This window comes from Palaemon carinicauda, chromosome 9 (genome assembly GCF_036898095.1).
Source record: "Palaemon carinicauda isolate YSFRI2023 chromosome 9, ASM3689809v2, whole genome shotgun sequence".
NCBI classification, from domain to species: domain Eukaryota; kingdom Metazoa; phylum Arthropoda; class Malacostraca; order Decapoda; family Palaemonidae; genus Palaemon; species Palaemon carinicauda.
This window is the reverse complement of record NC_090733.1, coordinates 57133656-57148462: the sequence shown is the minus strand read 5'-3', so window position 1 is coordinate 57148462 and position 14807 is coordinate 57133656. Positions and strand designations below refer to the sequence as shown.

The 14807-nt window shown below is 39.2% G+C and overlaps 1 protein-coding gene across 1 annotated transcript; it reads right to left on the bottom strand.

Annotated features, from left to right (window-relative positions):
- Positions 1-10295: 10295 nt before the first annotated feature.
- On the bottom strand, positions 10296-14475 carry LOC137646431 (uncharacterized). The gene is made up of 5 exons (XM_068379532.1): positions 14457-14475; positions 14278-14355; positions 11971-12345; positions 11507-11703; positions 10296-11396 (listed from the first exon to the last, which is right to left on the bottom strand). Exons 1-5 carry the CDS (start codon positions 14473-14475, stop codon positions 10296-10298), a joined length of 1770 nt encoding a protein of 589 aa, XP_068235633.1.
- Between the last annotated feature and the right edge of the window lie 332 nt (positions 14476-14807).

Below are 14807 nucleotides of genomic sequence, written 5' to 3'. Positions count from 1 at the left end.
CTTACCTTAATAACTGTGGTAGGTTAAGCTACTATTCTGCAGTCACAAGTATACTTCCTACCTACCCAATTTAAATTTCACCCTTTTTATGTATTTGATGAAATTCCTATTCTGATGCTGGTAAAATCTTCATTGGGCGATTTTACTCTTGTTTTCCGACGTACAAAACCTTCTCTTGTGCTGGCCGTCTTTGTGCATAGGCTCCAATGCTTCTCCCTGCTTGCTTCTCCCTGCATGTCCGTCGTCCTCAATCGTCGCCAAAATATAATATATGGATGCTTAGGTAGGAAGTTCTATTAACCATAATAATTACCTGGAACAGAGATGATAAATTGTTAGTAATTATTTCTCAGCTGATCCCATCTTCGTCGATGTGTGCTTGATGGATAATAATACGTTGGTATTATAAAAAGACGTTTAATGTATAAAAGACTACATTATGAACTTCACTTTGTGACAGCTGACTCTCAAGTGTATATGGAGCGTCTTACACAAATCTCATAAACCAAAACATTGCTAAACAAAAGAGCATCGCTCTGAAAAGACTTAAATCCTACTCCAGTACAAATCATAAAGAATCACATCTTATCTGAGGTAATCAACAAATGTTGAATCCTAATACCAAAACAAATCATTACTCTTATGATCAAAGCATAACATGTCTTATTCATGCAATATGACGCAATGTTGCGCAATACCTGAAACACTTGAAATATAGTACATTGTTACAATAATACATAACAGAGAGCAGTAGTACTAAAATGGCCACAGCCGATCACCCAGAAATGAGGGCATGGCTACAGACGATCACCCGGAAATGAGGGTATGGTCACAGCGCATCACCCGGAAGTAAAGGCATGGCCACAGACCATCACCCGGAAATAAGGGCATGGCCACGGCGCATCACCAGGAAGAAAACATGTTCATATTTGTTTAATGTTTACGAAAGTGAAGTATTATTTAAAGTTTTTTGTTTACAAACATTGAGTTGAAGGTCGTTTGGTCAACAAACGGTTAGGATGTTCATCGTAATGACGTACGTACGTGTTTATACGTGACCGGGAACTGTGTCACTATTAAAGGGAATTTGTTAACAAAACATTGATGACGTAATCATAGTGTGGCACTATGAATGTGATTTGTTACAAAACATTGAGGACGTAACCATTTGTAATTATCAACAAACTCATCGTAATGACGTACGTACGTATTTATACGTGTCCAGGAACTGTAGCACTATTAAAGGGATTTGTTTCCAAACATTGATACCGTAATCATTTGTTGTTATTGAGAAACGGTTTGAATTTTTGTCATTAACGTAGTGACGTTTATACGTGTCAAGGTAGGTAGGTGTTTAAAAGGATTTGTTATGTTTACAAAACATACAACCATTTTGCAATTATAGTTTTTTCCGTGTAAGGAGACATGTTATGTAGAAGCCTATATAGTAATCTCTACACACGAGTCCCGCTTCCCACCTGTCAAAGGACAAACCCTCGTCTACCGCTGACCACCCAGGATATTTGCATTGATAGGTCTAAAGCACCTGTCCTAACCTGCACCGGACACGCGCCCACCCCTCATATTCTCACAATCTAGTGGTGAGCCTGGGCCGCCAGCTGTTATGAAGAACGCGAGAAGGTGTGTAAGTTTGCGGGGGCACCATTGAAAGATGACACCCCCACGTAAGCGGAACCTTAAGCTCTCTCTCTCTTCAGAGAAGGTGCATCACCTTCCAGTTGTTACCATGTCATATTTGGGGATAGGCCTAAGATGGGTTCATACACACACCAAAATACGTGGGTGGATAATAAAAGAAACACATAGTACTTAATATTTGTTTATTAATAGGAAACATTACAATAAAATAACCATACAAGATATTTTGAAATTACGTAGAGAATAACATAACTAATGCGGATCAGCTTTATTTACGTAGTTTTATCAACTCGCAAATCTCCATTGATAATTCTGGCTTGGTGTGACGACAAACATACATACACGGACGACTGTTAAGATGTAAAAGATAATAAAGCAATACTGTGACATCATTTTCCTTTAAATTGGATGGTGATAAATGTTCTCTCAGTTTCCTAATGGCTGCACACACACCGTTTAAAGTTACACTGTGTGTGAAATATATGCAATGAAACGCACACAGAGACGAATTGTAATTTTGCACTCGTATAACATTGGCAAAGCACTTCATGTTGGAATGTCTTCGTAAAAATTCAGTAAAATACGTCGAATGATCTTCAGGTGCCATACCTAAAGGATCGAAAAAGATGATGTTTTGAAATGGGGACCTCTGGATAATAAAAACGACCCAGTGCCCAACTTTACGATGTTGGTAAGAAGCAAGCTTATTTGCAATAAGTATAATTGGCTTAGGTCTTGTCAAGGGTATCTTGAACCCAGCCATAAAGGTGCGCCTCATTCCCGAGTTTATTTCTCAAAGCAAATTCTATATCTTTGGTATTCATCTTACACCTCTCCAATACCAATTCCAGGGTACAACTACTTGGGTATTTTACCTCTCTTCGTTAATATATTTTCACCAAATAACGATATGGATAGTGGAGCAGTGAACTCCCGCCCCACCCCCACCCTCTTAACACACACAAATACACACACACACACACACACACTTTTTCTAAAAATGCGTGTAACAGTGTTTTTGTTTATTAATAGGAAAAACTTTCATTAAAATATCCTCTCATGAAAACAGTCAATATTTCTTACCTACTAGTATGAAAATCTTTCATTAATAAGTGTTCATTTATTACAAGCGGTATATTTATGCTGAAAGAGTCCCCAGGAAAACTTTCATGCAATACACATTTCGATTTTGATCGATGGTTATTACTCCCTGGGTTTCCCCAAACAATAAAATAAGCCTATTTTCGTTAATCTGTCGATCAAACGTTAAATTGATCCTCAAGTCCCCATTTTTCTCCACCTTGAGAGTATCCACTAATGCAATTTCGGGTTTGAAGTTGAATGCAATTAACGTCCGTCCACGATCGTAACAATCAAAATGAATTAGGTGATCATAAGTTAAGCCTAAAGATTTTAATGTCTCGTAGTAAAGATGGGAATAATTTTCTGGGAATTGTGACCTTATGTCGTATAAAGTGGAACCATTTAGCGTTACTCCTATATGACTTAAATTATTATGTCCGGAATAAATGGGATTTCTATTCAATACACCATTAAAGCTATTAACAATGGTTAGGTATAATTTTTTAGGTATGACCTTATTGAAAGGTAAATCTAACGTTGCCTGAGTCTGATTAGGAGCTAACGAGTATGTCCTGTAAAGTGTTTTCTTAAAGACAGTTTCCACGGAACTATTAGGATTCGAAAGTGCCCGATGGAGTGCCAGTAAAACCGGTGGTCTTGGGATGACTTTATCAATGTGTAGTCTAGCTTCTTGGAGATCAAATTTAAATTTGTCGATAGTTGCAGTGGAATTAATGAACCATGCATTCGGGGCTAATTCCAACTTGATACGAACATCTATGTTATAAAGCGGGTGAATGATATGTAGTCCTTCTCTTTTTCCCTTAATCACCCACTCCTTTTCCATTTTGTTCAATTTTGTAAAATAATCTGCAGGAAGTACATTTGAAATAGAAGTTCCCTTGTAATCCTGGAAAAGATATCCAAGACGTCCAATTGTTTTCACAGTGTGAGATTTAGCAGTAGTTAATAACTTTATAAAAGACCAGTAATTGAAATGGGGATTTGATTCTACCAGTCTTTCACTGATATAAACCTGGCTTGACTCAAAGATTGCATTTGCCAAAGCATTGACGAAGATAACATCTGTGTCATCACCTAACGCACTTCCATCTGGTGCCGTAACTTTTAAATGAAGTTCTATAGCCAGACTCGCTAAATCAATTAGAGTTCCTTCTATGCCATTGATACGAAATTCGAGGTAGCGATCAGTGATAGCCCCTCCCGATGTAAGATTAGTAGGGAGAATAAAAGACGTCTGCCTATCAGTCACTGAAGTTTCAACTATCTGCATCCGGTTGGGTCTCGGAAAACTATCCACGACGCCAGCAGTAAAATGGGATGTAGGTAATTCATTCCCCACATGTCCAGCAATTCTTGGAGCAGCAGATGCCATTGTCAATGTCTTTGCTCTCACACTTATTTACAGGAACTAAATTACATTGCGCTAAACACGTCTTTATATCCTAAATTCCTACGATGGATATTCTTTAAATTTACTCTTCTCTTTCCATTTCTTTTAACTTTTTCCTTTTCTTTCCCCTGCCAGTAACGAGGCGCCTCCCAGTCGATTTTAGCGCTTCTACCCCCCTTTGCTTATGACTAGACTTGAAATCTTTTGTTCCCAGTTGTAAATCGCCTATAACATTTTGTCCAAATTCTAAGGCTGACGGTAAGACAGCTTTTGCTACAAAGGGTGCGACTCTTTTAGCAAGTCCAGCTAATAGGCTAAAAATTCCACCTCCCTGTTGTGAACGCCTTGGGGCTCTAAATATCTCAATATCCCCTAAAGACCCTCCGCGTTGAAGTTTTATGGGATCACTAGTGAATATGATACTGAACTCCTCAGGAGAGGGAGCGATAAACGCAACCCTCATAGTGCCTCACTCAGGAATAAACCTAACTGCTTGGGTAGTTGCTTTTATATTGTTCTCTGCTTCGGTCTAATATGAAGAATGCATATTGTGCTACTGTCCTCACGAAAGTTTATTGCTCATCCTTCTTGATCAGTCAAGCTGATTGATATTGCATCCAATTCATTTGTCCCTAAGGGGTAATAGACATAATTATGATACCCCCTCGTTTTACTACCCCACATACTAAAGCTGTCTAATATATTAACTTTCTTACCACCGAAATATGATCTTTCAACGATATCCGAATAAACAAGAACAAAGTCCACCCCGGATGTTGGGGAGGGTGGGAAAGGAGCCAGCAGATTATGCGTCTTAATCACGGGTTCCCCTTCGGCGGTTTCAAAAATTTGATATGGTTTGTCTGTATTAAAACCCAAAGTAGCGCCAATTCTTTTTCAAATTTTAATTTTATGGCCTGAATAGGACCTTTTCTATAAATTGCCTCTCTTGTTTCCTGTCTCTTTGTGAACTTTAGTAGAACTCTCTCTCTTTGATAGTCATATTCTAATAGACCAATCGCGGGTATATTTTCCTTATAAAATTCGACCGGCAGGATGTTCTTCAAAGCGTATGTAATATCTTCTTTAATACTAGATACCATATATCCAGCATCAGTGGATAGAATACTTATTCTTGGTTTGTAAGTCTCCTCTGTACGTGACGTTATAGTAGGCTCACCCCCTATGGATATCCTCACGTTTGTAATAATTATTTCTATTCCAGAATCAACTTCACCACTGACAAGGCCATAAATTTCATTGGGGTAATGAATATTGATGAGTGCTACTTCATGCTCCAAATTATGATCTAAATTTATACTATTCTGAAGCTTATTTGTAAAATTACCTGCATTATTTTCAGGGAAAATATCCCTATTACCCAGAGAGGTTAGTGTTACGATATGGCTTTCACCACCCATTGTGGCTAAGAAATGACTGAAAGTATTCTAGTTGTGTTGGGTATATTTAAACCAAAATATCGTAAGACTTTTTCATCAATGAAGTCACTATTACATAATTATCCCCGAAAGGGGATTACATAACCCAAAGATAAAAGTACAACATGAAACACTTTATAACTATTTTTTTTTGACAGACAAAATATGTGGAAATGAAAATTCCACTCATTCACAGAATGGCTACATTACGTCAAACTTAAGAGTTCAAAGACACTTACATAATTATTCTCTTTCGCAGAATGAGAATTACATAACCCAAACATAAAAATACCAGATTTTTCTTTTTTTTTTTTTTTTTTGAGAAACAAAATATACGAAAATGAAAATCCTCTCATTCGCAGAATGAGTACATGCGTCAAACTTAAAAGTTCAAATGCGCTTATATGATTATTCTCATTCATAGATGAGAATTACATAATCCAAACATAAAAAACAAAATGTCACACTTTATTACTATTTTTTTTATCAAGTAGAATATGAGAAAATGAAAAATCCTCTTATTCGCAGAATGGGGAGTACATTAAGTCAAACTTAAAAGTGTAAAATGATACACCCTATAACTTTTTTTCAATGAAACAAAAAAAAACTGAGAACATTGAAAATAATCAAATAGAAGCACTAGCAGGTAAATCCTTCGGTGCAGCAAGTGAAAACCTTTCCAGGTTCCCCAATTCTGAGGGTAGCATACATTTTTCAGTGGCAATAAAATAAGCTGTTTACCACTTCCAGCCATCCTCCTCGCTAGATTCTCCAACTCGGGCAAATAGTATTGTATCCATATTGGATCAGCACGACCAGACCTCCCAATTCCAATAGGAACAGCGTATATTTTCAAGTTTTAATTTTTTTTTCAAGCGCACACAGTTCCAATTCATACAGACACCTCTTAAAGTTGAAAATTTGCGCCTCTGTGGTATCATTTTGCAAGTTTACTGCAAAATGTGTATCTTTTGAAGTTTCCACATACAATCGAAGCTTTCCATCACTATCGTTGTCGCATGAATAACCGTAATTAAACTGAGCTATCAGTGTGGCTACATATGGTACACTCGCTGTGGGGAAACTCGGGGGTTTCCTCAGTATGGCACTTCCGACGGGATGTCGATCGTCACGAATGCACCGAGACAAATTAAAAAGACGTCTTCTACTGCTCACAATATCACCGTATGGGTAGGCTTTATATATTTGTGAGGCAAGTCCATATGACTCAACGGCTATAGAATTCCCGCCCACTACCAAGCAGACATCACCCTTCCTTAGGGCCTTGTCCGTAAAGTTGGTGATGCTGGGTTTAAGAGGAGAGTACTGCATTCTGAGGAGGTCCGGTTGTAGACTGATATAGACACGGTGTCAATCTCCACACATCACCTCAGTCACAGACACCCCCCCCCCCATTTCGGATGGTGCAACATGTTAGCACACGTATTTCACACCCATCTACATCAGAGTGTAATTTCTGATAAGGTACCCACCGCAGTTTGTCTTTTAATTCTATTCTTTTAGTTTCCTCACGATTTCTGCTACCTTTCCCAATTTTCACCTTACTTCCATAAATTTGCAGCCGAGCTTTTGCATTCTTTATATAAGAATAAGGAATTCCCGCTGTATCCAACAGGATTTTATAAAAAGGCAAGTCCTCTTCCTCTATTGCACCCACTTGTTGAATCAATTTCTTTAACACAGCCATTACATTTAAACGATCGATAGGTTTTCTAAAATTTCCCCTATCATCCCACTGGAAGTCATTCCGCCCTTCAAAAAATTGAGAAAAGCAAGGGCGTGCCTTCTGTTGGATGGTGTTAGTTGCACATCTATCAGATGCTCGAGAGGGGGGGATTGTCATACACCACCTGTTTAGGGAGGGGGAGAGGATCGGGCTTACGTTTTAGTTTTCCCCCCGACCCTTTACGTCTTCTTTTCTTTGGTTTACTTTCAAACTTAGACTTCATCGTTTGTATTATTTGCAATAGATTACGTAGTAAATCACTATTATCCCCTCCCCTCCCTTGCTGCTTATCCCCCTTTCCATTTTCCTCTACATTTTGTTTAGAGTTTTGAACTCTACTTTCCTCACTGACTTGGTGGAGACTAAATCCTTCCGCGGTCTTCCGTGGTATTAGGCAATACTCTCTCATCTTCCTAACAAACCACCAATTCGACTCACTGCTAAAGGTAGAAGTACTGAAAGTACAGCACCCCCTCTCTGCGATGATAAGATTTTTCTTTTCTCTTTAAGCGGTGTCCTTATTTCATTCCTATATTTCTTTACCCTTTCTACTGCTTTACTATCACGAGTCAGACTTTCCTTTAAAAAGTTGGAAAAGATCTCCGATAAGCAATCAAGATGGGTCCTCTTTAGTAAAGGAATTAATTCAGTCCTTTTTCTCAGGGGGAGGTTATTTAAGAAGAAAAGAAAATCACCATGTTTGTGTATGTGGGATTTCATTTCCGAGTTTTCCCGACTAGCCTTTCAACATCCTTACTATGTATCCACGAGTTAAAACTTTGGGGATAGCCTCTCCATGATACGAGATACTTGACTTTTCCCTTCTCGACTTTCCTTCTGATAATATCAATAGGGAAAGTTTCTGGTATAGCCGTAGGTATTAGTTCCGCTCTATAAAAAACACCATCAATTTTTTCACCAGCAAGATCTTCCAGATAATAAGTCAATGGTGCCTGACTCTTGTCTATGCTTCTAATTTTGAATATTGCTATTGTATTTTGAATTTTATATCCGCGATGGAATACAGACCGCCGGAGCCCACTTGCAATGTGCACAGACTGACCTATGTCTAGTGCATTACTATTTTGTTTGGGTTTAAACATGCTTGCTTTATACATTTTCCGAAATTGTCGCCTAATGATTTCTGGGTCTGTATATCCATGCACTTCAAGGGGAGTCAGCCCCCCTCCCAATCCTCTGTGCGGGGATCTATTATAGTTTTTTACAAGTTGGGGGAGGACGTCAACATAGACGAGGGTATTTCTCTGAGTTGAATGCTTATATATCTTTTGCTTTAGCGTGCGTATAACACGCTCTGCAATGGCTGCTTTGATTTCATATGAGGAGACGCTGTCAAGTTTTATATTTTTTTCTTTCAGGTACTTAGATGTAAGTTTGTTATAAGATTCTGATCCGCGGTCAGTAAGAAGACAGCTCACCCCCTGAAATTCGAGTAGGGGAAGGACCGCTATTAAGCCTTTTAACAGAGTCTGAGCTTTCTTGTCTCTGAGAGGAACAATCTTGAGGTAACTGGAGAAGATATCTATGCAAATAAGAAGATAGTTTACGCCCTTGTTAAATCTAGATAAACGCCGCATATCAGCGAGATCTCTACTGATAATAACTCTAGGAGCTGGAGACACCATTTGACGTCTGGGGAATTGTTTTCTTGTGAGTGTATGCAAAGTATGAGCCTCTTTCGTCATCAAATAGTCTTTTACATTACTTATGGTAATTCCAAGGTTCAAAGCTCTAGCGGCTTTGTAGATGGATTTTATGCCCCCCAAGCTTGATGGGTGAGAATAGTTTTCATATACTGTTTCCAAAATCTACCTCTTTATGTCTCCCATTCTCCAAAAACTACCTCACATGAGGAACTCCCTGCTATATTTGTTCTCAACTGGAGTTCGCTAGGAGTATTTAAACCTAAATCTACCAGAAAATGGGAAAAGGGTTTAAACATAACAGCCTTTTTATAAACATTCACAAATTTTTTCGATAAAGGTGAACAGAATATTTGTCTTCCTAATAACTCAATTTGAGACATATCCCTAGTTCTCAGCAATAGCATATGTGTGGCATTTATACTTATATTCCTGGCGTATCTACCACCGTAAAACATATTTTGCGTAATGAAAATAACCGAGATATTTTTATGACGACCCTTAGTAAAGACGTCTACAACAATTTTGTCATGCACAGCCTCCAGAAAAACATCATCAAGGATGTATAAAATACAGTAGACCCCAGATTCTGTATCTATCTCACTCATTGGGTCTACGATATTTGCAAAGAGAGAGAGTTTTGACCCAATTGTTGGATGGGTTTTCAAAGTATGGCTATCTACACCACACATAACAATGTGTGTAAACTTGCTTTCGTACTTTATTATGAGTTGTTCAACCAAGAATGATTTTCCCGAGTTGGAGAAGCCAGACACAATAATACGCGCTGGCTCTAAAAATGTCCAAGTCTTCTTCTTTAAAACACTTGTACATTTTAACAGATCCCGCATTTAACTGCACCTTTACTTCAAATGTAATGATATAAGTACCGTGGAATGAATAGCTCCTTTAATAAAAAGTAGCAACCCTCTTGACAATACATTTACACAGGGAAAAGCTAACTTAGCAATTATATACTTAAGGTATTATTTTTTCTTCAAAATTCCTTCCATGCCTTCCCTTCCACACCAATACAGAGGAATTTCCATCAGTAGGAGGAAAGTACCGAGAGAGAGAGAGAGAGAGAGAGAGAGAGAGAGAGAGAGAGAGAGAGAGAGAGAGAAAGAGAGAGAGAGAGAGAGAGAGAAACCTGTTTTCCCCTTTCACCCCAATACAGAGGAACTTCCATCGGTAGGAGGAAAATACCAAGAGAGAGAGAGAGAGAGAGAGAGAGAGAGAGAGAGAGAGAGAGAAAGAGAGAGAGAGAGAGAGAAACTTGTTTTCCCCTTTCACGCCAATGCAGATGAATTTCCTTCGGGCAGAGGAAAGTAGTCGCCAACCTTTTCTTCTCTCTTTTTCCACAAATTTTGATAAACGCGAGGAAGCGGATCTGGTGGTGAATAAGGTGTTACCACTAATTTGGGGAGTGGATTGTTGGTGGGGACCTCCCTTGCTACTTGGTCATCCTCCTCCTCTACAATATCCAGATGACTGTATGCGTAAGAACTGTATTGACTTACATGGTGGCGCTTTGTGTCAAAGGCCGAAAGGCACTTCTTTTCTACCTTGGTGGTGCTCATCTGACCCTGGACATTTCTAATTGTGCGCAAAGTGACATAGTTGACTCGATGATCTTCCAGGATTTGAGAATACTGATCATGCTTCATACGAGAATGTACGTGGCGTGGGATACCTTTTACCCTGTTAATCTGCTCCTGGTTGGCAAGTAACAGAGAATACATTTTAGGTTTCAACGCTTTCACCTCTGCTATTAGTGTACTACCAGTTTCCGATTTTAAAAGCCCCAACTCTCCTTTTCTTTCATTATTAAAAAGCGGGTGATCTACATCGAAGTTGGAAAAATCCATATACGATTTCAGGGGTTCTTGAGCAAACTCCAAGTTAAGGTCGGGAACTTCCAGAGCAAAAATGAAACTATCTGTGTCGGTGTAAATGAGTTTGACTTTATCACTATACTTATGCTTGAGTATTTTATAAAAGAAGTAATAGAGATCAAACTTGGCCGCTTCCAGAATGGCAAATCCTATATAATTTGGCATATTGATGGCAACCTGTGGAAGGGTGGAAGTGCAGATAACACGATCTTCACTCAAGCGAATGGCTGATTTTAGCCGCAGGTTACGGGCCTCTTTTAAGTAAACCGCTGCCTTCGTGACAGCTCTACTTTTTTCCGCGTATTTCAAAGGGTTGAGTAAAGTCTTCCCAAAGACGCAGTTACTCATGGTCTTAAAAGCTCTTTTCTCTGTTGATGAGGTTGCCGCTGTCCTCGCTTCGATGTTAGTTTTGATGAAATCGCTCATGTAAGCACTTTGATTGAATTCATAGCTTAAATGAACAGCTTCCAGTTCCAGAACTAAGTCTATATACAGCTGTAGAAGGGGGAGGGAAATAATATACTCCTTTTTACTACGATGGGTGGCCATAAGTTTTTTGCACTTTACAGTCATCTGCCCTCCTTCCTTCTCTAGCACGTTTTTACAATAGTGGGATAGATTTCTAAAGGTGACTTCTTCATGGCTCTAGCAACTTCTTCTGAAGGTACTTTTGTAGTGACGAGGAGCCAGTATCCCTTGTCCTTATTTGTGATAACATTTTCAATACCTCTTCCTAAAAACAGATCTTTTTCTTCATCGGAAAGTTTATGAATCCCACTGGTGGGGAGGTTTCTAGTCATGACTGATGCGTATAGAGAGTTGAAATCCAAATATAGAATGTAGGAGCTTTGGTGGAGGTCTGGATTGAAAGAAGAATTTATTTCATGGTTGTTGGCTGTGAATGACTGCCGCACAACAGAAGTGAACCCCCCTCTCACATTGTGCCTGATAAGATCATACAATTCCTCATCATAGACGTGATCCAACTCAATGTTACTCATTTTAAGAAAGCTGTCGAAAGCGTAGGATGGAAGTGAAACATAGTGCAGTAAATCAAGACCGTACTTACTATAAAGAATATCACGCCACCAAATGAGAATATCCCCTAATAGGGTAGTGTCTACAATGAGGTATACGAGAAGAAAATCCTTCAGCGTTTGGCATTTGCCGATAGTCCAAACACGCTGGGCGCGTTTATACTCCTCATCCAATAGATCATGCGCCTTTAGTCTGTTGTAAAATGCTGATTGAGGGGGTAACTGCCTTTCCTCGAGTTTTGAAAGACTGTCTATATAGTCATAGCAGAATGGTAATTTACCCTGAATAACTTCAGCCCTAAGTTCCTCATTCTTTATCCCGCTTAACATTTCCTTCATTAACCGTGCTTTCCTCCCATCCCTAAAATATTCAGAAGCTAAACTATCCAAAGAAGACCCTAGAAAGGCTAGAGAGTCAAGAAAAATTAAATTCTCAACAGACATTCGCTGAAATTTTAGTCCTTGTTTCGTCATGATCCTGATTTGGACTTTATCTTTAAGATCCTTAAGGATGAGGCCTAAGTCATAACTCGAATTGTGTGCAAAAACGGGGAGTTTCGTTTTTTGCTCACAACATGATAAATTACACCGCCTACAGTAGGCTCCAATAAAATTATCATTAGGACTGGCGTGGTCATGATGTCTATGTTTATCACTCCCGTCTTTGAATGATGACTTACACAATTGGCATACGTCCTGCTCAAGGAATGTTCTCTCATCCTCCGCCGTCTCATGAATGGGGAAAATTCGCCATTGCTTTCTTATTGACTCCCAACAAGTATTAAGATCTGACAGAAACTTGTCAACGCAATCGTTTCCGCAGTAATAACTAGAAGCCACTCTTTGTCCTCTGCAATCGAAACTGATGTAGCAGTACGCTATTGATTTATGTATTGCTTCTACGCCATACGCACCGGGTTATTTCTCTAAAGCCGATTCCATATCAAAGACGCAAATATAGGAAAACTTTTGTGTCTTATGCTGATTTCTAAATCTTACTGTGCTTCCGACAGGGGGGAAATTTAACGTTACAGCAAGATCGCAGTTGGCTTCATGCTGTTCTTGCTTAGAGGTTGTTGAATGCTATGATAGACAGTTATGGCAAAAGTAAAGAGGGTTGGAAGATCTTACCCGGGCAAAGGATTTCACGAAGGAATGGAAATCCTTAATGAGACATGTATGCCTCCATCTAAGAGGAGAAGTGGGACTACGCTTGGAAATATTTTCATTCCTCGCCTCGACAATTGAAGCAGGTACGTAAATGGAGAGATGATTTGCCAACTCAAGGCGTGAAATATCTTCCCATTGGATGGGAAAGGAAATGTTACAAAAATTAACATATTCCGAGCAACGTTGAATACTATTTACAGCGCGGTAAATATTTCCCCAGTGTGGAGATGGCTGTTGTTTAGCGATAAAGTAGGCAGCCAGACACTGAACTAGACAGGAATTCCCAATTCCAGAGTGATTAAAAACTTTCTCACTTCTGCGGACTTCTTTCTTAGGAAAAATGTATGCTCCCATTCCAGACATTACGGCTTGACGGTGGAAAAAGAGTTTGAAGTTCTTGACACCTTCAACTGTCCACCCACTCCCCCTTAATTCACTGGTTATTCACGGGAATTTGTTTTCAATAGTACTTTCCCATTTATCTAAGAGTGTATCGATTTCACTAGCGTTAATAATTGTTGCTGGGAGCCAAAGCTCCATAGGCTCGTTTTCCGTTTCCCCCAGTTTTTGAAAGTTTAGCTTGCTCATAGTCGAGATCAAAAGTCCTACAATCTTTGCTGTAAATATTTTGTTTTTAAGATATTCCCGTATTTGCATATTAATTTCATCCCTACAAATTAACATAAATAAGGATGGGTCACCTACTGAGGAGGCGGTGAATTCTTCAACAATGTACAGGTGGTTGGAGGAAGTGTCCCTGTTAACGAGGTTCAGCGTCTGTCCCGTAACAGGTGTTGAGGGGCGTCTCCCAGGTGTGGGAGGCGGTAAACGTGAAACTTTGCTTCTTGAGGATGTTGAAATTGCGGGATGAGTCGGGGTTTTTTAGGCAGTTTCCCTCTGGTCGTAAGTGCTGGAACGAGAGAGAAATGGAGCTGTTGTAGTTTATTTGAAAGGTCTAAGTCAAATTTTAAGCATGCATTGTAAAGCCAAATTATAAACACGCGTAATGATTATAAATATGCACAAAGGAAACTACTGAATCCCATCATTGATCATATTCTACTTTAACCTTTCCTTTCAGACTGAACTCACAATAATCATTGGGTTGTTGTATTTCTAAAAAGATAATGTCACTATACATTACATTTTTTATATTAAACAGTACTTACTTGCGAGATGTTTCTTTCTTTTTTTGATAGGGAGAAGAGACTTGCTCTTTTCAAATTTCCTTTTCACACCTCTCTTCTCTGAAAAAAAAGTAAATAGCAAATTCACTGACATTTAACATAAATCGCAATATACGCATCATAAATATTTTCGAAATTTCACTGTTAAGTCTATATTATACCTGGTGAGGAATTTTCCATGCTGGTAAATCGCACTTGTGTAACTGCACGGCTTAACGGCACGAAGAGGAGTGTGCACACCAAACTGAAAAACCTGTGTCCGAGGGAGGGGGTGTCAGATGTCAACATTCAAACCGTAGACAGCGGTGAGCGAATCCTTTAAACTGTAGGCCTGAGTACGTGTGTGCGTTTGTGTATAGGCGCGTACTATATATAGCCCACACCTCGACCTTTGGCCCATATCGCCGAAATTTTGCAAAGATACAAGAATGGAGAACTCCTACAATAACGATGCCCATCTTCTGGGGGAGGAGATTTGCTGCTCCCAAAAGAGTAAGTTTTCAAAGTATTTT